The sequence below is a fragment of the Astyanax mexicanus genome, chromosome 17 (assembly GCF_023375975.1).
Source record: "Astyanax mexicanus isolate ESR-SI-001 chromosome 17, AstMex3_surface, whole genome shotgun sequence".
Classification (NCBI taxonomy): Eukaryota; Metazoa; Chordata; class Actinopteri; order Characiformes; family Acestrorhamphidae; genus Astyanax; species Astyanax mexicanus.
Window position 1 is genome coordinate 2384161 of NC_064424.1, and position 22391 is coordinate 2406551.

The window sequence follows — 22391 nt, forward strand, 5'->3', positions numbered from 1 at the left end:
TCAGTGGTCAAAAGAGTAAAAATTGCTATTTTCGAACTTGTCTTTAAGTCCTTAATCAATCAAAACAAATTTGGTCTTGATGCAATCTTGAGACCCTGTAGGTAAATAATTATCAAAAAAATCTTGACAATTTAACTACTTGAGGCCCATAAACCTTGATCAAACATGTACGTGAAAGCCTTTTCAGAGTTATTTGGCCAAAACTCTGTCAAAGTTTAAAACATGCCAAAACTGTTGAAGCTACTAATTAACAATGACATTTGAAGTACATGTGCCAAGTATGAGCCAAATAAGTCTTCAGTAGGCTCTACAGTGAAAAAATAACTATTTTCAATTTATTCTATTTATCGCTATTTTCCAACCTAAATGGACAGAAGACAGGAACCTTTCACCCTATCAACACACAAATTTATACACATATATAGACTGATAATCTGATCTTGATTGCAAAGTTTCAGCCAAATCGGACATGTTTTGCCTCTACAACGGCTGGAAAACTACAGCGATTTTGTAGGCCTCAAGCCTGTATTATCGCTTTTTTCAAATCTAAATGGACAGAAGTCAGGAACCTTAGACCCTATTGACACAGAAATTTACATACATGTATAGACTGATATTGTGATCCTGATTGCAAATTTTGAGCCAAATCAGATATTTTTTGCCTCTAATATGGCCAAAGAGCAACAGCCATTTTATAGGCCATAAGCCTGTATCATCACTTTTTTCAAACCTAAATGGTCAGAAGTCAGGAACCTTTGACCCTATCAACACACAAATTTACATACATGTATATACAGACAACTTGATCATGAGTACCAATTTGGAGCCCAATCGGACTTTTCTTCTCTTTTTAATAAATAGAAACACACTGATAGGGAATGTTCTGTCTTTTTGATAGAGTGATAGATTTCCAGCAGGTTATATGTGGTCTCTTGCTGCGCTCTGGTGGTCATTTGGTGAAACAGCTACAGGTGAATTATTCTAAATTAAAGCTCTGCTGAACTTATTCAATCTTGCTTGTCTTGCTTAATTGAACATATTTATCCTTCTTGTTCATGCTAGTCAGCCACCTGGGTCATTCTTGTTTATGCTCCACCCACTTAATTTTTTTTTAAATTTGCATAATATGCAAAACCTACTTTTGAGATCTTGTCCTTGGATCCTTGACCAATCATGACATGTTTGGTGTCAAACAGTTCAGCAGAGCTTACTCCTCAATAATTATAAAAAAAAATCTTTACATTTATAAACAATATGGCCGCCATATGCAAATGAGTTCTACCATGGTACAGTAAAATGTCTTTAACACTTATAACTTTTGAATGCTTAACCTGACACTAATACCACTTCAGTCCTTTGATCATTACATGATTCTCAGATACCCTGTCAGTTCAAGTAGACATACACCCCCCCCCCCCCCCCAGGGGGCGGGGCCAATGCTCGATAGCTGTTTCTCTAGAACCATACAAGCTATCAAGGTCATCCTAGCCAATTATCATCTATGGCCCATGCACTAATGGTACACCAAATGAAAATTTGATATGGACACTTTTGTGGTCACTATTAGCCAATCACATTCCAGCAAGCTTTTAACAGGTGGAATGTTAATCAGGTCAAAACTTATATACTATATACGGGTTATTTATATGCCCTTTTTATGCCTTGTGTTTTTTCAATTTAAGAACTGAAGTTGTTTCACCAAATGTCCACTAGAGTGCAGCAAGAGACCACATTAAACCTGATGAACACTACAGCTCAATTTATCAATGCTTTTCAACTAGTTTACTCACACCACTTATCTGGCATTGTCATTACTGTCTTTGTGGTCAGGCTGGCCACCTAGCTTGGTTATGCTGCTCATCCAGCTAGGTCATTCTGTTCATTCACATTGGTCATTATGGTCCTGCTGGTCATTCAGCTTTGTATTCATAGCAATGTTGGTCATTCAGCTTGGTCATACTGGCCAACCACCTTTGCCATGCTGGTCATCCAGTTTGGTCATTATGGTCTTCCAGCTTGGTCAATATGGTCAACAAATTTGTCATCCAGATTAGTCATGCTGGTAATCTAGCTTGGTCTTTATGGTCATGCTGGTCATCCTCATCCAGTTTGGTGATGCCGGTCAATAAGCAACATGTTTTAAGCCTAACTGGCCTCCAGGGGCCTCTTTGCCTGTAACGCTCGAACCCCGTAAATCGCCGCTTGCGGCTATATTGGTATTTATAATCGCTTCCCCTGCTTTTTCTGATCTAGAAGTGATTGCACAGAACAAACCGTAAGGCCTAGAGAGCTGAGACTCGGTCATATGTTAGTACTTTAGACCCCTACTCTGCCGCATGACATGAGTCCCGATTGGCCTCAAGGGGGCGCTATGGCGAAGGTCAACAGGTTAGGCCTCGTCACTCCCACGCCCTGATAGCTAGAGCAAAAATTCTTGCACTATATGATTCCTTGGTTAATGGCAAATCAAAAAGATCATTAGAATCACTAAGCTCCGCCCACTTAGATTTTTTGCTATTTAGCATAATATGCAAAACCTACTTTTGAGAACTTGTCCTAGGGTCATTGACCAATCCTATCATATTTGGTGTGAAACAACTCAGCAGAGTCCCAACCTCAATAATTATCGAAAAAATTGAGAAATTTGTAAACAGTATGGCCGCCATATGCAAATTAAGCTTACCGTGGCACACCCAAATTTACTCTAACAGCTGTAACTTTTGAATGCTTTAACCTACACTAATGCCACTTCAGACCTTTGATGTCAACATGATTCTGAGGTAGACCTTCAATCTGTGTAGACATACGCCCCCAGGGGGCGGAGCCAAAGCTAAAAATCTATTTCTCAGGAACCATACAACCTATGAAGCTCTCCTTTGGCAGGTATCATCTGTGGCCTATGTCCTAATGTTTCACCGAAGGAAAATTTGATATTTAAATTTTTGTGATCGCTATTAGCCAATCAGATTCCAGCAAGCTTTTGACAGGCCAAACAATCACCAATCAGGATGATACTTATACCCTACATGTACATGAGGACCTTCTATCATCCATTAAAATATGGCATTGATTGGCCTCAAGGGGGCGCTATAGCAGAAAAACAGTTATATCTATAGGTTCAAGTGGCCTAGTCTTGTTATTCTTTTTTAATTGTATACTTTGCTGTAGCCTTTACAACTTTGTAATTACATGTGTTTACAAGAAATGCAAATATTTTCATCAGTGGCCAAAAGAATAAAAATGTCTCTTTTCAAACTTGTCTTTAAGTCTTCAATCAATCAAAACAAATTTAGTCTTGATGCAATCTTGAGACCCTGTAGGTAAACGATTATCGAAAAAGTCTTGACATTTTAACTATTTGAGGCCCATAAACCTTGATCAAACATGTACGTGAAACCCTTTTCAGAGTTATTTGGCCAAAACTCTGTCAAAGTTTTAAACATGCCAAAACTGTTGAAGCTACTAATTAACAATGACATTTCAAGCACATGTGCCAAGTATGAGCCAAACAAGTCTTCAGTAGGCTCTACAGTGACAAATTAACAATTTTTAATTTATTCTATTTATCGCTATTTTCAAACCTAAATGGACAGAAGACAGGAACCTTTCACCCTATCAACACACAAATGTATACTCATATTTAGACTGAAAATCTGATCTTGATTGCAAATTTTCAGCCAAATCGGACAGGTTTCCCCTTTACAACGGCTGGAAAACTACACTGATTTTGTAGGCCTCAAGCCTGTATTATCGCTTTTTTCAAACCTAAATGGACAGAAGACAGGAACCTTTGACCCTATCGACACAGAAATTTACATACATGTATAGACTGATATTGTGATCTTGATTGCAAATTTTGAGCCAAATCGGATATAATTTGCCACTGACATGGCGAAATAGCAACAGAGATTTTGCAGGCCTCGAGCCTGTATTATCGCTTTTTTCAAACCTAAATGGTCAGAAGTCAGGAACCTTTGACCCTATCAACACACACATTTACACACATATATATACAGACCACTTGATCATGACTACCAATTTATCAATGCATTTCAACTAGTTTACTCACACCACTGATCTAGCATTGTAATTATGATCTTTATGGTCAGGCTAGTCACCTAGCTTGGTTGTGCTGCTCATCCAGCTAGGTCATTCTGGTCATTCACATTGGTCATTATGGTCCTGCTGGTCATTCAGCTTTGTCATCATAGCAATGCTGGTCATCCAGCTTGGTCATATTAGCAAACCACCTTTGCCATGCTGGTCATCCAGTTTGGTGATGCCGGTCAACCGGTAACATGTTTTAAGCCTAACTGGCCTCCAAGGGCCTCTTTGCCTGTGACGCTCGAACCCCGTAAATCGCCGCTTGCGGCTATATTTATTATTATTATTATTATTATTATAGTTCTTATTCTTTTTCTGCCATAGAAGTGATTGGGCAGAAGAAACCGTAAGGCCTACAGGGCTGAGACTTGGTCATATGGTAGTACTTCTCACCGCTACTCAGATTCAAAAGATGAGCCCGATCGGCCTCAAGGGGGCGCTATGGCGAAGGTCAACGCGTTTGGCCTCGTAACTCCTACGCCCTGATAGCTAGAGCAAAAATTCTTGCATTATATGATTCCTTGGTTAATGGCAAATCAAAAAGGTCAATAGAACCACTAAGCTCCGCCCACTTAGATTTTTTGCTATTTAGCATAATATGCAAAACCTACTTTTGAGAACTTGTCCTAGGGTCATTGACCAATCCTGTCATATTTGGTGTCAAACAACTCAGCAGAGTCCCAACCTCAATAATTATCAAAAAAATTGTGAAATTTGTAAACAATATGGCCGCCATATGCAAATTAATCTTACCGTGGCACACCCAAATTTACTCTAACAGCTGTAACTTTTGAATGCTTAAACCTACACTAATGCCACTTTAGACCTTTGATGCCAACATGATTCTGAGGTAGCCTGTCAATCTGTGTAGACATACGCCCCCAGGGGGCGGAGCCAAAGCTAAAAATCTGTTTCTCAGGAACCGTACAAGCTATGAAGCTCTCCTTTGGCATGTATCATCTTTGGCCTATGTCCTAATGTTTTACAGAAGGAAAATTTGATATGCAAATTTTTGCGATCGGTATTAGCCAATCAGATTCCAGCAAGCTTTTGACATGCTAAACAATGACCAATCAGGACGATACGTATACCCTACATGTATCTCAGGGCCTTCTATCATCCATTAAAATATGGCGTTGATTGGCCTCAAGGGGGCGCTATAGCAGATAATCAGTTATATCTAAAGGTACAAGTGGCCTAGGCTTGTTATTCTTTTTTAGTTGTATACTTTGCTGTAGCCTTTACAACTTTGTAATTACATGTATTTACCAAAAATGCAAAGATTTTCATCAGTGGCCAAAAGAGTAAAAATTGCTCTTTTCGAACTTGTCTTTAAGTCCTCAATCAATCAAAACAAATTTGGTCTTGATGCAATCTTGAGACCCTGTAGGTAAATAATTATCAAAAAAATCTTGACATTTTAACTATTTGAGGCCCATAAACCTTGATCAAACATGTACGTGAAAGCCTTTTCAGAGTTATTTGGCCAAAACTCTGTCAAAGTTTAAAACATGCCAAAACTGTTGAAGCTACTAATTAACAATGACATTTGAAGTACATGTGCCAAGTATGAGCCAAATAAGTCTTCAGTAGGCTCTACAGTGAAAAAATAACTATTTTCAATTTATTCTATTTATCGCTATTTTCCAACCTAAATGGACAGAAGACAGGAACCTTTCACCCTATCAACACACAAATTTGTACACATATATAGACTGATAATCAGATCTTGATTGCAAATTTTCAGCCAAATCGGACATGTTTTGTCTCTACAACGGCTGGAAAACTACAGCGATTTTGTAGGCCTCAAGCCTGTATTATCGCTTTTTTCAAATCTAAATGGACAGAAGTCAGGAACCTTTGACCCTATTGACACAGAAATTGACATACATATATAGACTGATGTTGTGATCCTGATTGCAAATTCTGAGCCAAATCAGATATTTTTTGCCTCTAATATGGCCAAAGAGCAACAGCCATTTTGTAGGCCATAAGCCTGTATTATCGCTTTTTTCAAGCCTAAATGGACAGAAGTCAGGAACCTTTGACCCTATCAACACACAAATTTACACACATATATATACAGACATCTTGATCATGAGTACCAATTTTGAGCCCAATCGGCCTTTTCCTCTCTTTGTAATAAATAGAAACACACTGATAGGGAATGTTCTGTCTTACTTATAGAGTGATAGATTTCCAGCAGGTTATATGTGGTCTCTTGCTGCGCTCTGGTGGTCATTTGGTGAAACAGCTACAGGTGAATTATTCTAAATTAAAGCTCTGCTGAACTTATTCAATCTTGCTTGTCTTGCTTAATTGAACATATTTATCCTTCTTGTTCATGCTGGTCAGCCGCCTGGGTCATTCTTGTTTATGTTCCACCCACTTAATTTTTTTTTTATTTGCATAATATGCAAAACTTACTTTTGAGATCTTGTCCTTGGATCCTTGACCAATCATGACATGTTTGGTATCAAACAGTTCAGCAGAGCTTACTCCTCAATAATTATTTAAAAAATCTTTACATTTATAAACAATATGGCCGCCATATGCAAATGAGTTCTACCATGGTGCAGTAAAATGTCTTTAACACTTATAACTTTTGAATGCTTAACCTGACACTAATACCACTTCAGTCCTTTGATCATTACATGATTCTCAGATACCCTGTCAGTTTAAGTAGACATACACCCCCTCAATAATTATTTAAGAAATCTTTACATTTATAAACAATATGGCCACCATATGCAAATGAGTTCTACCATGGTGCAGTAAAATGTCTTTAACACTTATAACTTTTGAATGCTTAACCTGACACTAATACCACTTCAGTCCTTTGATCATTACATGATTCTCAGATACCCTGTCAGTTTAAGTAGACATACACCCCCCCAGGGGGCGGGGCCAATGCTCGATAGCTGTTTCTCTAGAACCATACAAGCTATCAAGGTCGTCCTTGCCAATTATCATCTATGGCCCATGCACTAATGGTACACCAAATGAAAATTTGATATGGACACTTTTGTGGTCACTATTAGCCAATCACATTCCAGCAAGCTTTTAACAGGCAGAATGTTAATCAGGTCAAAACTTATATACTATATACGGGTTATTTATATGCCCTTTTTATGCCTTGTGTTTTTTCAATTTAAGAACTGAATTTGTTTCACCAAATGCCCACTAGAGTGCAGTAAGAGACCACATAAAACCTGATGAACACTACAGCTCAATTTATCAATGCTTTTCAACTAGTTTACTCAGACCACTCATCTAGCATTGCCATTATGGTCTTTATGGTCACGCTGGTCACCCAGCTTGGTTATGCTGGCCATCCAGCTTGGTCATGCTGGCCATTCACATTGGTCATTATGGTCCTGCTGGTCATTCAGCTTTGTCCTCATAGTAATGGTGGTCTTCCAGCTTGGTCATTCTGGCCAACCACCTTTGCCATGCTGATCATCCAGTTTGGTCATTATGGTCTTCCAGCTTGGTCAATATGGTCAACAAGTTTGTCATCCAGATTAGTCATGCTGGTAATCTAGCTTGGTCTTCACGGTCATGCTGGTCATCCTCATCCAGTTTGGCGATGCCGGTCAACCGGCAACATGTTTTAAGCCTAACTGGCCTCCAGGTGTCTCTTTGCCTGTAACGCTCGAACCCCGTAAATCGCCGCTTGCGGCTATATTTATTATTATTATTATTATTATAGTTCTTATTCTTTTTCTGCCATAGAAGTGATTGGGCAGAAGAAACCGTAAGGCCTACAGGGCTGAGACTTGGTCATATGGTAGTACTTCTCACCGCTACTCAGATTCAAAAGATGAGCCCGATCGGCCTCAAGGGGGCGCTATGGCGAAGGTCAACGCGTTTGGCCTCGTAACTCCCACGCCCTGATAGCTAAAGCAAAAATTCTTGCATTATATGATTCCTTGGTTAATGGCAAATCAAAAAGGTCAATAGAACCACTAAGCTCCGCCCACTTAGATTTTTTGCTATTTAGCATAATATGCAAAACATACTTTTGAGAACTTGTCCTAGGGTCATTGACCAATCCTGTCATATTTGGTGTCAAACAACTCAGCAGAGTCCCAACCTCAATAATTATCAAAAAAACTGTGAAATTTGCAAACAGTATGGCCGCCATATGCAAATTAATCTTACCGTGGCACACCCAAATTTACTCTAACAGCTGTAACTTTTGATTGCTTAAACCTACACTAATGCCACTTTAAACCTATGATGCCAACATGATTCTGAGGTAGCCCGTCAATCTGTGTAGACATACGCCCCCAGGGGGCGGAGCCAAAGCTAAAAATCTGTTTCTCAGGAACCGTACAAGCTACGAAGCTCTCCTTTGGCATGTATCATCTATGGCCTATGTCCTAATGTTTTACAGAAGGAAAATTTGATATGCAAATTTTTGCAATCGTTATTAGCCAATCAGATTCCAGCAAGCTTTTGACAGGCTAAACAATGACCAATCAGGACGATACTTATACCCTACATGTATCTCAGGGCTTTCTATCATCCATTAAAATATGACGTTGATTGACCTCAAGGGGGCGCTATAGCAGAAAATCAGTTATATCTAAAGGTACAAGTGGCCTAGGCTTGTTATTCTTTTTTAGTTGTATACTTTGCTGTAGCCTTTACAACTTTGTAATTACATGTATTTACCAAAAATGGAAAGATTTTCATCAGTGGCCAAAAGAGTAAAAATTGCTCTTTTCGAACTTGTCTTTAAGTCCTTAATCAATCAAAACAAATTTGGTCTTGATGCAATCCTGAGACCCTGTAGGTAAATAATTATCAAAAAAATCTTGACATTTTAACTATTTGAGGCCCATAAACCTTGATCAAACATGTACATGAAAGCCTTTTCAGAGTTATTTGGCCAAAACTCTGTCAAAGTTTAAATCATGCCAAAACTGTTGAAGCTACTAATTAACAATGACATTTGAAGCACATGTGCCAAGTATGAGCCAAATAAGTCTTCAGTAGGCTCTACAGTGAAAAAATAACTATTTTCAATTTATTCTATTTATCGCTATTTTCCAACCTAAATGGACAGAAGACAGGAACCTTTCACCCTATCAACACACAAATTTATACACATATATAGACTGATAATCCGATCTTCATTGCAAATTTTCAGCCAAATCGGACATGTTTTGCCTCTACAACGGCTGGAAAACTACAGCGATTTTGTAGGCCTCAAGCCTGTATTATCGCTTTTTTCAAATCTAAATGGACAGAAGTCAGGAACCTTTAACCCTATCGACACAGAAATTGACATACATATATAGACTGATGTTGTGATCTTGATTGCAAATTTTGAGCCAAATCAGATATTTTTTGCCTCTAATATGGCCAAAGAGCATCAGCCATTTTGTAGGCCATAAGCCTTTATTATCACTTTTTTCAAACCTAAATGGTCAGAAGTCAGGAACCTTTGACCCTATCAACACACAAATTTACACACATATATATACAGACCACTTGATCATGAGTACCAATTTGGAGCCCAATCGGACTTTTCTTCTCTTTTTAATAAATAGAAACACACTGATAGGGAATGTTCTGACTTGCTTATAGAGTGATAGATTTCCAGCAGGTTATATGTGGTCTCTTGCTGCGCTCTGGTGGTCATTTGGTGAAACAGGTACAGGTGAATTATTCTAAATTAAAGCTCTGCTGAACTTAATTAATCTTGCTTGTCTTGCTTAATTGAACATCTTTATCCTTCTTGGTCATGCTGCTCAGCCACCTGGGTCATTCTTGTTTATGCTCCACCCACTTAATTTTTTTTTAAATTAGCATAATATGCAAAACCTACTTTTGACATCTTTCCCTTGCCTCCTTGACCAATCATGACATGTTTGGTGTCAAACAATTTAGCAGAGCTTGCTCCTCAATAATTATTTAATAAATCTTTACATTTGTAAACAATATGGCCGCCATATGCAAATTAGTTCTACCACAGTGCAGTAAAATGTCTTTAACACTTATAACTTTTGAATGCTTAACCTGACACTAATACCACTTCAGTCCTTTGATCATTACATGATTCTCAGATACCCTGTCAGTTTAAGTAGACATACACCCCCCCAGGGGGCGGAGCCAATGCTCGATAGCTGTTTCTCTAGAACCATACAAGCTATCAAGGTCATCCTTGCCAATTATCATCTATGGCCCATGCACTAATGGTACACCAAATGAAAATTTGATATGGACACTTTTGTGGTCACTATTAGCCAATCACATTCCAGCAAGCTTTTAACAGGCGGAATGTTAATCAGGTCAAAACTTATATACTATATACGGGTTATTTATATGCCCTTTTTATGCCTTGTGTTTTTTCAATTTAAGAACTGAATTTGTTTCACCAAATGCCCACTAGAGTGCAGTAAGACACCACATAAAACCTGATGAACACTACAGCTCAATTTATCAATGCTTTTCAACTAGTTTACTCACACCACTCATCTAGCATTGCCATTATGGTCTTTATGGTCACGCTGGTCACCCAGCTTGGTTATGCTGGCCATCCAGCTTGGTCATGCTGGCCATTCACATTGGTCATTATGGTCCTGCTGGTCATTCAGCTTTGTCCTCATAGTAATGGTGGTCTTCCAGCTTGGTCATACTGGCCAACCACCTTTGCCATGCTGGTCATCCAGTTTGGTCATTATGGTCTTCCAGCTTGGTCAATATGGTCAACAAGTTTGTCATCCAGATTAGTCATGCTGGTAATCTAGCTTGGTCTTCACGGTCATGCTGGTCATCCTCATCCAGTTTGGCGATGCCGGTCAACCGGCAACATGTTTTAAGCCTAACTGGCCTCCAGGGGTCTCTTTGCCTGTAACGCTCGAACCCCGTAAATCGCCGCTTGCGGCTATATTTATAGTTCTTATTCTTTTTCTGCCATAGAAGTGATTGGGCAGAAGAAACCGTAAGGCCTACAGGGCTGAGACTTGGTCATATGGTATTAAAATAGCGAAAATTATTCTCTCACAACATATTTGTTTAAAAGCCGTCATGATTAATCTCATTCTCCTACCGTCACCATAAGAGACTCAATTTTTTTGGATCTTGTTGGAACAAAAACAGCATTAGATTAACTAATTAAACTATAAGTTATTTTTTTTTTCGAAAGCAAACTGCTGGATGCAGTTTCATTTTTAAGAGTTATTTTTAAGAAATATTAGCTTTACATTGGCAAAATAGAATTTTATATATATATTAGTGGTGTTAATTACTGAATTAAAATGATTAATATTTTTTATATATAACTTTTACCTTTTAGTAATCTTTAGTGCCTAGACATTTCAATCGATGCCTTTTTGGTCACAAATTTAGATTCCCAGCCCTAAGTATAATGCAGAATCTTATTCCTGTATTTACTTGAACATTTTCTGTGTGAAAACAAATTCACTTGTCATGTTTGTTGTTTTTATGTTTTAAGTCTTACGGTTTTCTTTTTTCCTCCCACAGAGTGGTAGTACAGAGGTTCGTTCAGCAGAAGCTGTATGTGTTCCTGCAGCATTGCTTTGGCCACTGGCCTCTGGATGCTTCTTTCAGAGCAGTAAGTGTTTTTCTCTCACAGATGGGGTCATCGTAAGTGTTTTTGATAGTTTTGATTGCATATATAATGCTGTATCGTGCCAAACCATGTAAAAATTCTACCTATAGTACAATATTTATCATATTTTCAGGTATTGGAAACATGGCTGAGTTACATCCAGCCCTGGAGGTACACTGGAGAGAAGAGCAATCCTCAGACGGATGTACAGAACAGAAACGTGCCTGAGAAATGGTAAATTCTGCTTTTGTGGGAAAAAATTTCAGTACACTGTAAGCCCATACGTTGTTTGAACTCAAATGATTTAAGTCTGTTTTACATAACATTGGATATTTCTGAACAATACTCAACTATTTTGAGTTAGTTGAACTCAGATTTGTGGGCACATTTACTGTACTATTCAAACTGAGATCTTTAAGTTGAACCAACTTATAATAACTTTAGTGTAGTCTGTTTTCATTGGCTTCTGTCTCAATCTATTTGCATACTGGTTGTGTTTAACCATTACAGTGATAAAGTAGACATAGGCTACCAATTAAGCCTTTCACTATAGTAAAGTAAAAATAAAAACAATCTTGACCCCATGAAATAAACCCCCCATCACTGTATATTAATGTCACAGTGCATCATAAACATCACAGAGAGGGACATTACGTCTGGTAGCAACGTTGTGCAGGACAATACATGCAAGTGTTATGTTGCATGCTCCCTGTGGTTCGACTCGCAAATAGTTAAGGCATGCAAAGCATCTCTACAGAACTCCATTTAAATTCTCAATTGCACATCTTGTTTTGCAAAGAGCAGTATAGAAGCGTCTCCGTGCAGGCGTTGTTACTGCAAGAAAAGGAGTCATCAACTCATGTTGGTTCTTCTACCTGTTCTTTACATAGCTGGTAATCTGGATTAGGTAATCCTGAAAACTGTGTATCTGGATCAGAGTGATCCAATCCAATATTGCTTTGAAAAACTGTCTTAAAATTAAGACAGATCACCTGATCCTTGATAGCAAAAAATAGAATGACCAAATCTGGATAATTTTGATCCGGATTACATTTTTTGAACAACTGGCTCCAGTGTGTAGTGATTCTCCCTGGGCTACCTTACAAATAAATCAACTTCTCCTTTAGTTGTGATGAATAACTTGATGTTTTAATTTATGCTAACTCAAGTTTTCATTCCTCATTACTTAAAAAATTTGAGCAATCCGGCTGCCTTAAAAAAGTTAAATAAACTCAACTTATCCTGTCTTACAGTATAACAAAAATAAAAAAAGTTAAATCAGCTTCCCCTTTAGTTGTAATAACTTGATGTTCTAAGTTATGCTAATTTAATTAGTTTTCATTACCCATTACTTAACGTTTTTAAGGCAACCGGTTTCCTCACATTTGTTAAGTAAATTTAACTTATCCGGGCTAACAGTGTGTGATTATTTCTTTTTCTTGCTCTTTTCTTTGCTGGTAAATTGTTTATAAGTTGCTGTTTGTCAGATCTGTAACCGGCTTCATCTTTCTTTCTTTTCTTTTTTTTCTCCACAGGGCGTCTTTTGTTCAGGAGAATCTGCTGATGTACACTAAGCTCTTTCAGGGTTTCCTCAATCGAGTCATGCGCACAGATCTGGTCAATGCCAAAAATGCACTGATGGTCTTCAGGGTAGCCAAAGTCTTCGCCCAGCCAAACCTGTCGGAGATGATCCAGAAAGGTACGAGATAATAATAAAAAAAAAAACTAAACTATAATAATATAAAAAAAGAGATCTTGTATCAGTGATTGAATTTGTCTTGGTATCAGGACTTGTGTATTGACATCGGAGCAGAACTGATAAATCATGTATTTATTCCGATTACCAAGGTCCTGATTGGATTAAAAACTGATTCATTTGGGTAAATTTCAGTTACAATTAAAAACTGTAGTTTAAATATGAAATGTATGTAATTATACAAGGAACTTCCATTATTAAAATATTAGTGTTTATATTATGTAGACTTAAAACAACTGTTATATTCTTCTTTTAATATAATTTAATGAAGTTAGTTAGTTTGGAATACAGGCCACTGTACTCTAATGCTTACGTGTGGGTAAAATATGATTCAGAACATTAATGAGGCTTCGAAAGCATCATTTTTTCAACAGCAAAGTCAAAAGTCAAAGTCAAAGTGGTTTTTATTGTCATTTCAGCTATATACAGAGTACACAGTGAAACGAAACAACGTTCCTCCAGGGACCATGGTGCACATAAACACAGTGTAGACAGAACAATAGTGCAACAGTACAAAAGTGCAGACAGACAATACAACACAATACAGACAAAGAATAATAAAAAACAAGACAGTGTGCAAATTTTGCAGTGTGCAAAAAAGACCAGTGGTGTAGTAATTACTCTATTACACAGTGTGCAATAGAGTCCAGTGAGGTAGTAGGGTTTTTAGTGCTTTCCATTTTCTGGGGTAAGTGGGGTAAGAGTGTGTGTGCATGTACAGAAAAACCATCAGTTCAGTCTCTGCGGTTGAGGAGTCTGATGGCTTGGGGGTAGAAGCTGTTGCAGAATCTGGTCATGCTGGACCGGATGCTGCGGTACCTTCTTCCCGAAGGCAGGAGGGAGAACAGTTCGTGTGAGGGATGAGTGGGGGATGAGCACTGTATGAACATACTGCATATACTAACATATAACATATAAGCATGTTATATGCTTATAACATATAAGCATAACATATAAGCATGTAACATGCTTCATAAATTTCTTATTTATTTGTGAATAAAAAAAAAAGTGTGAAATTTACACAGACCCACTAGTTCAGCTGTGATACTATAATAAGCACAGTGATAATAAAAACACGACAAGCGAAAATTTATAATGTAAAGAGAGAAAACTTTATTAAATTTAAAGGAAAAAGCAGCCGGTCTGACTGGAGTTCAGCTCCCTGTTATAAGAGCCTCTTTTTCTCGGCCGGTAATCTTGATCATACCTGGGGATAAAATAATCTGAATTAGTAACAGAAGCTTCATAATTCCACTATTTACACATTAAATCACTCAGTTACAGGTTAATCTACAGTTATTCAGTCTAACAGTTAAACATGGTACACTGTAAGCTGCTATAGAGCTTCAGTGGGGGGGTAATTTAGCGCACTGGCCGTGTGTAAGGCTAGGAAACTAAAGGCTAAAGGGGGATTAGCTGCTTGACCGGTGATTTGGCTAACCCGCTAAGCTAACTGTGAATTCAGCCGGTCAAGTCTTACTTTAAATAAAGTACAGGTGAAAACAACACTGAAAAAACAACTTAAAACAGTGATAAATGCACTAGTTTGATAAACACAGGCAGCAGTGAGTGGAAATAAAGTAGAAAATGACTTACATTTTTACAGAAACTCCCCGCAGTGTGACTCCTCTGCTCCAGATCACCCCAGGCAGAGGGTGGTGCGAGATAAAACGGGAGACGTTAAAACTGTATGGAAAATAGGCTATTTCTAAAGATCGATTCGGGTTTATATAAATCTATATCGGATCACTCAAATGAAGATCGATTTAAATCGTAGAATCAATTTTTTTTAAACACACCCCTATAATTCAGTGCATGCTCTTGTCCTCTCGTCCTTTCAGGAGAGCAGCTGTTTCTAGAGCCGGAACACGTCCTTCATCACCGGCAGCCCCGGGTCTTCCTCACCCCGGCACACAGCGGCAGCTTCTTATCCTCCCGCCAGCCTGCAGGAACCGACGCCGTCTTCAAGGTCAAGAGTCACGTGTACGGCCTGGAGGGGCAGGACTGCCAGTACAAGCAGATGTTCGGTGGTGAAGTTCGTGGTGTGGTGAGTGTTTATTTGTAACTGCAAAGCACTGAACAACAGGGTGTGACAAATTACATTTACAGCTCTGGAAAAAAATAAGAGATCACTTAATAATGATGAGTTTCTTTGATTTTACCAAATTGAAAACCTCTGGAATATAATCAAGAGGAAGATGGATGATCACAAACCATCAAACCACCAAACTGAACTGCTTGAATTTTTGCACCAGGAGTAAAGCAGCATAAAGTTATCCAAAAGCAGTGTGTAAGACTGGTGGAGGAGAACATGATGCCAAGATGCATGAAGAAAACTGGGATTAAAAACCACCAAACATCCAACAAATATTGATTATTTCTGAACTCTTAAAACTTTATGAATATGAACTTGTTTGCTTTACATCATTTGAGGTCTGAAAGCTCTGCATCTTTTTTGTTATTTCAGTCATTTCTCATTTTCTGTAAATAAATGCTCTAAATGAGAATATTTTTATTAGGAATTTGGGAGAAATGTTGTCTGTAGTTTATAGAATAAAACAACAATGTTCATTTTACTCAAACATAAACCTATAAATAGCAAAATCAGAGAAACTGATTCAGAAACTGAAGTGCTCTCTAATTTTTTTTTCAGAGCTGTATATCATATTGATACTATACAGTATATTTCAATATATATTGTTCGACCACTACTTCTAAATGAACTTGATGAAATCTCGAAATTTAGCCTCAAATAGTCAAAATTTGAAGCTGATAAATGTTCCACGATTACGATGGTAATGCATTTTTTTTGTGCTGGATTACACCGTTTCTGCGAGGAATTGCACGGATTGTGGTGATCAGGACAGACAGCAGTCTGAGCGAGAGATGGTTTTGTGTTTGTATCCTGATTCATTTCATCCTTTGATCCTCTGCAGGTGCTGAAGCTGATCCAGATCATAGCGCAGGCCCGGCAGACGGCTAAGCGAATATCGGATCACTCTGCGGAAGCGGCTGCTAACAGCTCGTTCTTCTCGTGGTTTGGCGTGAGCTCCTCTGATCACAACCACACCTTCAGTGGAGGAGAGGCTGACGACATGGGGGAGTGTTTCAAAAAGACTCACGAGTTCCTGGACAAGGCTCTGGACTACCTGTGTCAGATATTTCGGGTTAGTGTGTTTTTATTACGTAGAGTTGTATTACTCATGAATAGGCCTGTCACGATATCTACGTTATCGACTTATCGTACGATTACCGAAGACGAACCTGTCAGACAGCGACAACTGTCGGTTAGGAAATGAGTTCAGTACAAGCAGAGCTTATGCATCAGTGATGCTGTCTATACACACACACACACAGCGGAGACTGAGTGAGTGTGTGTGGAGATGTTAGCTGGCGAACGTATTCGAGGCTAATAGGACTTTCTCAAAACTGAACAGCTTTAGAGAAGGTTTACAAGGTTTAGAGTAGTCCAGTCTGGATGGACTTTGTTTTAAAGTTTCACGACTCTGGTGTGTGAGTATTTTTGGAGTATTTTGGCTATAAGCCAAATGAGAGCGAAGAGAACCATCAACACAAATTAGCTGGTATGTCGACTTTGTTTCAAAACAGTGGAAACAAAGTGCTTGCTCAGAGTCTGTCTGACAGTTACATTAAAAAAGACATTTATAGCAATAGCTATGCGCTGCGGAGCTATCTGTGTCTTTGATTATGTGGACATGTGTGTTTATATGTGTGTATATATATATATATATTTATATATATTTGATCAGAAAAAAAGAATCCGTAAGTGCGTTTGTGTCCAGAGTTTAAAAAAAAAATAATAATATAAATGCTACTTTAATCCAGGGGTGTCCAAACTTTTTTTGTTGGGGGCCAGAAGGACAAATTTATATGTGCAGTCACGGGCCACAGACTCTGTTCTTGATTACTATCATTTACACACCATTTTACTTGAGTTACTGTCTTTATCTATCTTTAACAGTGTTGTTTAAACTAAGATTTTCAAATTGATGTTTTGTTTCATAATGTCTCTTAATATTATACTACTAATTTGGCAACTGATTCCTAACAAATTAAACATTAAGCGCACTTCCCTCTGAACTTCTGCATTTTGCAAATTCTGCATTTGTTGTCCATTTTTCATTTCTTTGGAGTTGTTGGACTCTTTGGTCCGTTTTCTGCGCTACAACTGTAGATATAATATAAAGGTGGAAAAGCAGTACTATAGATTGTTTAGATCATTACGTACTGATACTGCACACTTAATTAACCAGCAGACAAAATCCAAGTCACTGAATACACACAGCGAGTGGACGATGCTTCAGACACTCCTACACACGCATACACTGAAGTAGCAGCATACCTACAGTTCCATCTGTAAAATAGACAAACTGGAGAGTCCACGTAATCCACATCGTACAAAATGAGCATATGAATTGCAGGCGTTGTTCGTACACGACAATTGATTCAAACATGCTGTGTAAACTCCCCACAACAAACCTGATTTAAAAAAAAAAATCACACAGTGTCTGTCTGTGTCTAAAGTGAAAGCATCATGTTACAAAATGACACAACCCCACACGAGACCCCACACTCAGCACAGGGAGCAGATAGCTTCCACACATGCACTCGAAGCAAACCTCACACCACCGATTGAACAAACATACTGACTTCCAGAAGGAAAAGGCTAGTGTTAAAACGCTCTTAGACCATGTACATTTATGGTCCCTGTTTGAAACCAGTCAGTATAACAATAAATGTGTTAAAAATAAAATGCACAATCATTCGTGGATTAATTTTAATTCATGGTGTTTATTCGTGTAGCTGAATTCAGGGCAGCTCTCTCAGTTGATGGCAAATCTGGCATCTACCGAAGATGATGGAGGGTCCAAGCAGCTGCCGGACTGCATCCCCAGTGAAGACGGTCTTGTGCTCACAGATTTGGGCAGAATGCAGGTAAGATTTAAAATATAGAGATTTTAAAAATAATTTGCCTTTTTGTTGCTTTTATGTCTTAATTTTAAAAGCAACAATATGCATTTAACTCCTCAAGGATACGCTTTTCTGGACAAGCTGAGAGATGAGAAGCAGAACAAGATCTCTAAACATAATATCCTGTGAATTGGAACTTTTACGCAAGGATGACTTAATTTGTGTAGCCTTAAAGCCAATGGGTACACATTTTTATAAATAATATTTTGTATAATACTGAACTTCAAACAGTTTAAATAGAAAACAACACAAATAAGAAATATAATAAAACACTTCTTAAAACAATCTGAGCTTCCCCCTACAGTTTGCACTGTGAGTCTCTTCTCAAAAACAAAGGATATGGTTCATTTATGTACAGGGGTTGGACAATGAAACTGAAACACCTGTCATCATTTTAGTGTGGGATTTTGGGATTCATGGCTAAATTTGAGCAGCCTGGTGTTCAATCTTCATTAATTGCACATTGCACCAGTAAGAGCAGAGTGTGAAGGTTCAATTAGCAGGGTAAGAGCACAGTTCTGCTCTAAATATTACAATGCACACAACATTATGGGTGACATACCAGAGTTCAAAAGAGGACAAATTGTTGGTGCATGTCTTGCTGGAGCATCTGTGACCAAGACAGCAAGTCTTTGTGATGCATCAAGAGCCACGGTATCCAGGGTAATGTCAGCATACCACCAAGAAGAACCAACCACATCCAACAGGATTAACTGTGGATGCTGTAAGAGGAAGCTGTTTGAAAGGGATGTTCGGGTGTTAACCCGGATTGTATCCAAAAAACATAAAACCACGGCTGATCAAATCACGCAGAATTCAATGTTCACCTCAACTCTCCTGTTTCCACCAGAACTGTCCGTCACCACAATCAATTATTGTGCTCTAAGTGTGAAGTGTGGAGTGTGAATTAGAGAGAGTCAGCTGAAAAAGAATCTGCATGGGGAGAATTGAAGCTGTAGTTTTAAGGAGAAATACTATTTAATGTTTAATGCTTTAACATTTTTTGTTTTCTCGCAGATCATAAACGGTCTTCGCCGGTTTGAGATAGAATATCAAGGTGATCCAGAACTTCAGCCAATAAGAAGCTACGAAAATGCTCTTCTGGTTCGACTCATGTTTAAGGTCTCCTCATTCCTAAATGACAGGGTATGTACAGTATGTTTAACCTGCCTTTTTATGGAACTGCATATATTGCATATATATATATATATATATATATATATATATATATATATATATATATATATTGTGATGCCATAAGCATACTAATATTACTAGTGTTTAAATAATAGTTCAAATTCTAGAAAAAAGGTGAGTACACCCCTCTCATTTTTGTAGCTATTATATTAGTTCTTTTCATGGGACAAAACTGATTATGAAACTGTGTAAAGTACAATGTAAAGTAGTAACTGGCTGAACTGAGTCAAGCATTTCTCCAGACCTGAACCCTATTGAGCATCTGTGGGGCATCCTCAAATAGAATTTTTAAGAACTTTAGGAAATGGCTTTGAGGTGTTCTAAGAAAAGTTTATGTTGAATTAAATTAAATTAGCCTTTTAACACCTTATAAAAATCTGCAGATGCTCTGTGTTAGAGCCTGAACTGTATGAATCATTTCTGACACCAATTTTACATCTGAACTAATCTGAAAAACATAATATTAAGATACACTACAATGTCGATATTTTCGTACCTTCCTAATGTTGCACATGTTTTGTTTATATATAATATTTTATAGATCATCGCACTATAAAGTGCACTATTAATAAATGTGTATTTTCTGCTCGCTTTTCACACATAAGGTGCAGTGGTTTATTAGGCGTATAGTGCGGCACTAGTAAAGAACAGGGGCTGGTTGTGGTGGGGTTACTAAAAGCTAAGTTAAGCTAAGTAAACAAAACTGTAATTCATATAAAAAGCCATGTAAGCCAGGGTGATATCAGCTAGCGGTTCATCCCACATCCCAGCTTGTTTTATCACTGTAAAAGTGTAGACTACAGCCGATATACTCGCCTATGAAATGTGAAAGAGCTAGCGATTAGCGCGATTAGCGGCTAATGCTAACACTGCTCCAGTATCAGTGCTGGAGAACTAAACTGAGACTTTACTGCTCTTTAATACCTGACTGGTAGAATTTATACACAAGGAACACCAGATTATAAAGCGAACTGATGATTTTTGGGGAAGTTAAAGGATTTTAAGTGCGTCTTATACTGTGTATATTATTAATATGTATTGATGATGAATTTCTCTCTCAGTTGGGAGATCAGATGGAGATGCTGTGCTCGCGGCAGGACTTCGTGGGCCGGGTCAGCAGGCACTATTTAACCAGCTCGTCGACGGCGTCGGAGCATCGGCGGAGGAGCCCGGTGGCGCGGCAGGCGAGAGGCCGGCCCCAGCGAGCGCGGCTCAGTTTACGGGTGCTGGCGAGTTACCGCACCCTGCTGCTGACGCTGCTGCTCTACCTGCTGCTCGCTCTGCTCTCCTTCGGCCTGTTCTCCAGCACCGCCCTCATTCTGACGCTCTGCTGCCTCTACGAGCTGCTGCTGCTTCTGTTCGCCGAAAAACTCAAAACACATTAACCTTTTATTCATCTGTACATATAGAAAAGAGTTCCACTAATTCAGTCTGAGCTGATTTTTGTTGAGCAGATATTTATAATGATAAGTATCCAACAGGCACTAAAGATTCAGATTCAGATTCAGTAGATTCTGAAGACTCGTTTTTAAAGGGAGGGAAGTTTAAATTAAGTTCAGCTCGTTTTTTTGTTTCGTTTTTTTATTTTAAGTACAGTGACAAATCCAGCTGTTGTTGATTGTTTTGATGTATCATACAGTTCTACATTTATAACTGATCGAATGTTTAATCGTCTCCACATTTCAGTATTAAATAAGGCGATTGAGTGTACTATTTGTTGTATTTTGGAGTGAATCATCATAAAGCTACTTTTTCAAACAAGTGTCAAACAAGGTGGTGGTGTTTTTAATGTTTTATTTGGTTCAGGATTTACAGGATTAAAAAATTTGGACAGTTACACAACGCTTACTCAAATACTCAAATACTCAAATAAAAGGCCTGTCACGATAATTACATCATTTATTTACTGTGCAATAAACACAACACAGTTTCATTGCAGAAGTATCTGCTTTATTATAGTTTTATAATAGTAATACAGAGTATATATTTTTATTAAGTACATCACCAGTACAAAATTAGCACAGCCAAATACAGTATACTTTTTCAAAGTATATTTAAATACTGCTTAGGAGAAAAAGTATACTTTAATTACTCTGCGTATAGTTCAAGTACACTATTATATTTAAATATGCAACTTTTTTTTTTACAAAGGCTATCAATCAATCAATTAATTAATCAGCCTTTATTTTCACTCGGGGGGGGGGGGGGGGGACATTGAGGGTGACCCTCATTTACAATGTTGCCAAGCATTTAGAACATCCAACGGATTGAACACATTTAATAATAAATTAGATGAGAAATAATAAGAAATAAAATAGTAAAATAAATAAATAAAAGATGTACTAATTTTAAATCAACATTTAATACAAATATATATATGTAAAACAGAAAATTCTAAAATATTTTAAAAAATGACACAAAAAGTAAAAAATGTATAAAATATAAAATAAGTAAATAGATAATAGTAAAAGTAAAGTAAAATGTAAAAAATTATGAAAGAACAAGAATGAAAAAATAAAACATTAAAATAAAATACAAATGAAATAAAAATAAATAAATAATAAATCAATAAATAAAAGTATTAATCAATAAAAGTAATTAAAAATTACTAAAAAGTCATTTAAAACAGTCACAGGCTTTCTGATGGTGATTAGAAATGTAGATTAGAAGGCTAGTGTATCAAAGATAAGCCAGTCTCTACATAAATATTTATATATATATATTTATATTTATATATTTATATATAAGTGTATGTGA

General features: G+C 37.7%; 1 protein-coding gene across 2 annotated transcripts in view; it reads left to right on the plus strand.

The window, feature by feature from the left end:
* Nucleotides 1-21395, plus strand: part of smpd4 (sphingomyelin phosphodiesterase 4) — a 38346-nt gene extending 16951 nt beyond the window's left edge. For both annotated transcript variants that reach the window (XM_022666495.2, XM_022666496.2), the window contains 8 exons: nucleotides 11602-11692; nucleotides 11823-11923; nucleotides 13225-13388; nucleotides 15287-15492; nucleotides 16382-16612; nucleotides 18270-18401; nucleotides 19455-19583; nucleotides 20696-21395. In XM_022666495.2, coding sequence (XP_022522216.2) covers nucleotides 11602-11692; nucleotides 11823-11923; nucleotides 13225-13388; nucleotides 15287-15492; nucleotides 16382-16612; nucleotides 18270-18401; nucleotides 19455-19583; nucleotides 20696-21019 — 1378 coding nt within the window. In that variant the 3' untranslated portion in view covers nucleotides 21020-21395. The remainder of the gene's footprint in view (nucleotides 1-11601; nucleotides 11693-11822; nucleotides 11924-13224; nucleotides 13389-15286; nucleotides 15493-16381; nucleotides 16613-18269; nucleotides 18402-19454; nucleotides 19584-20695) is intronic.
* Nucleotides 21396-22391: the final 996 nt, after the last annotated feature.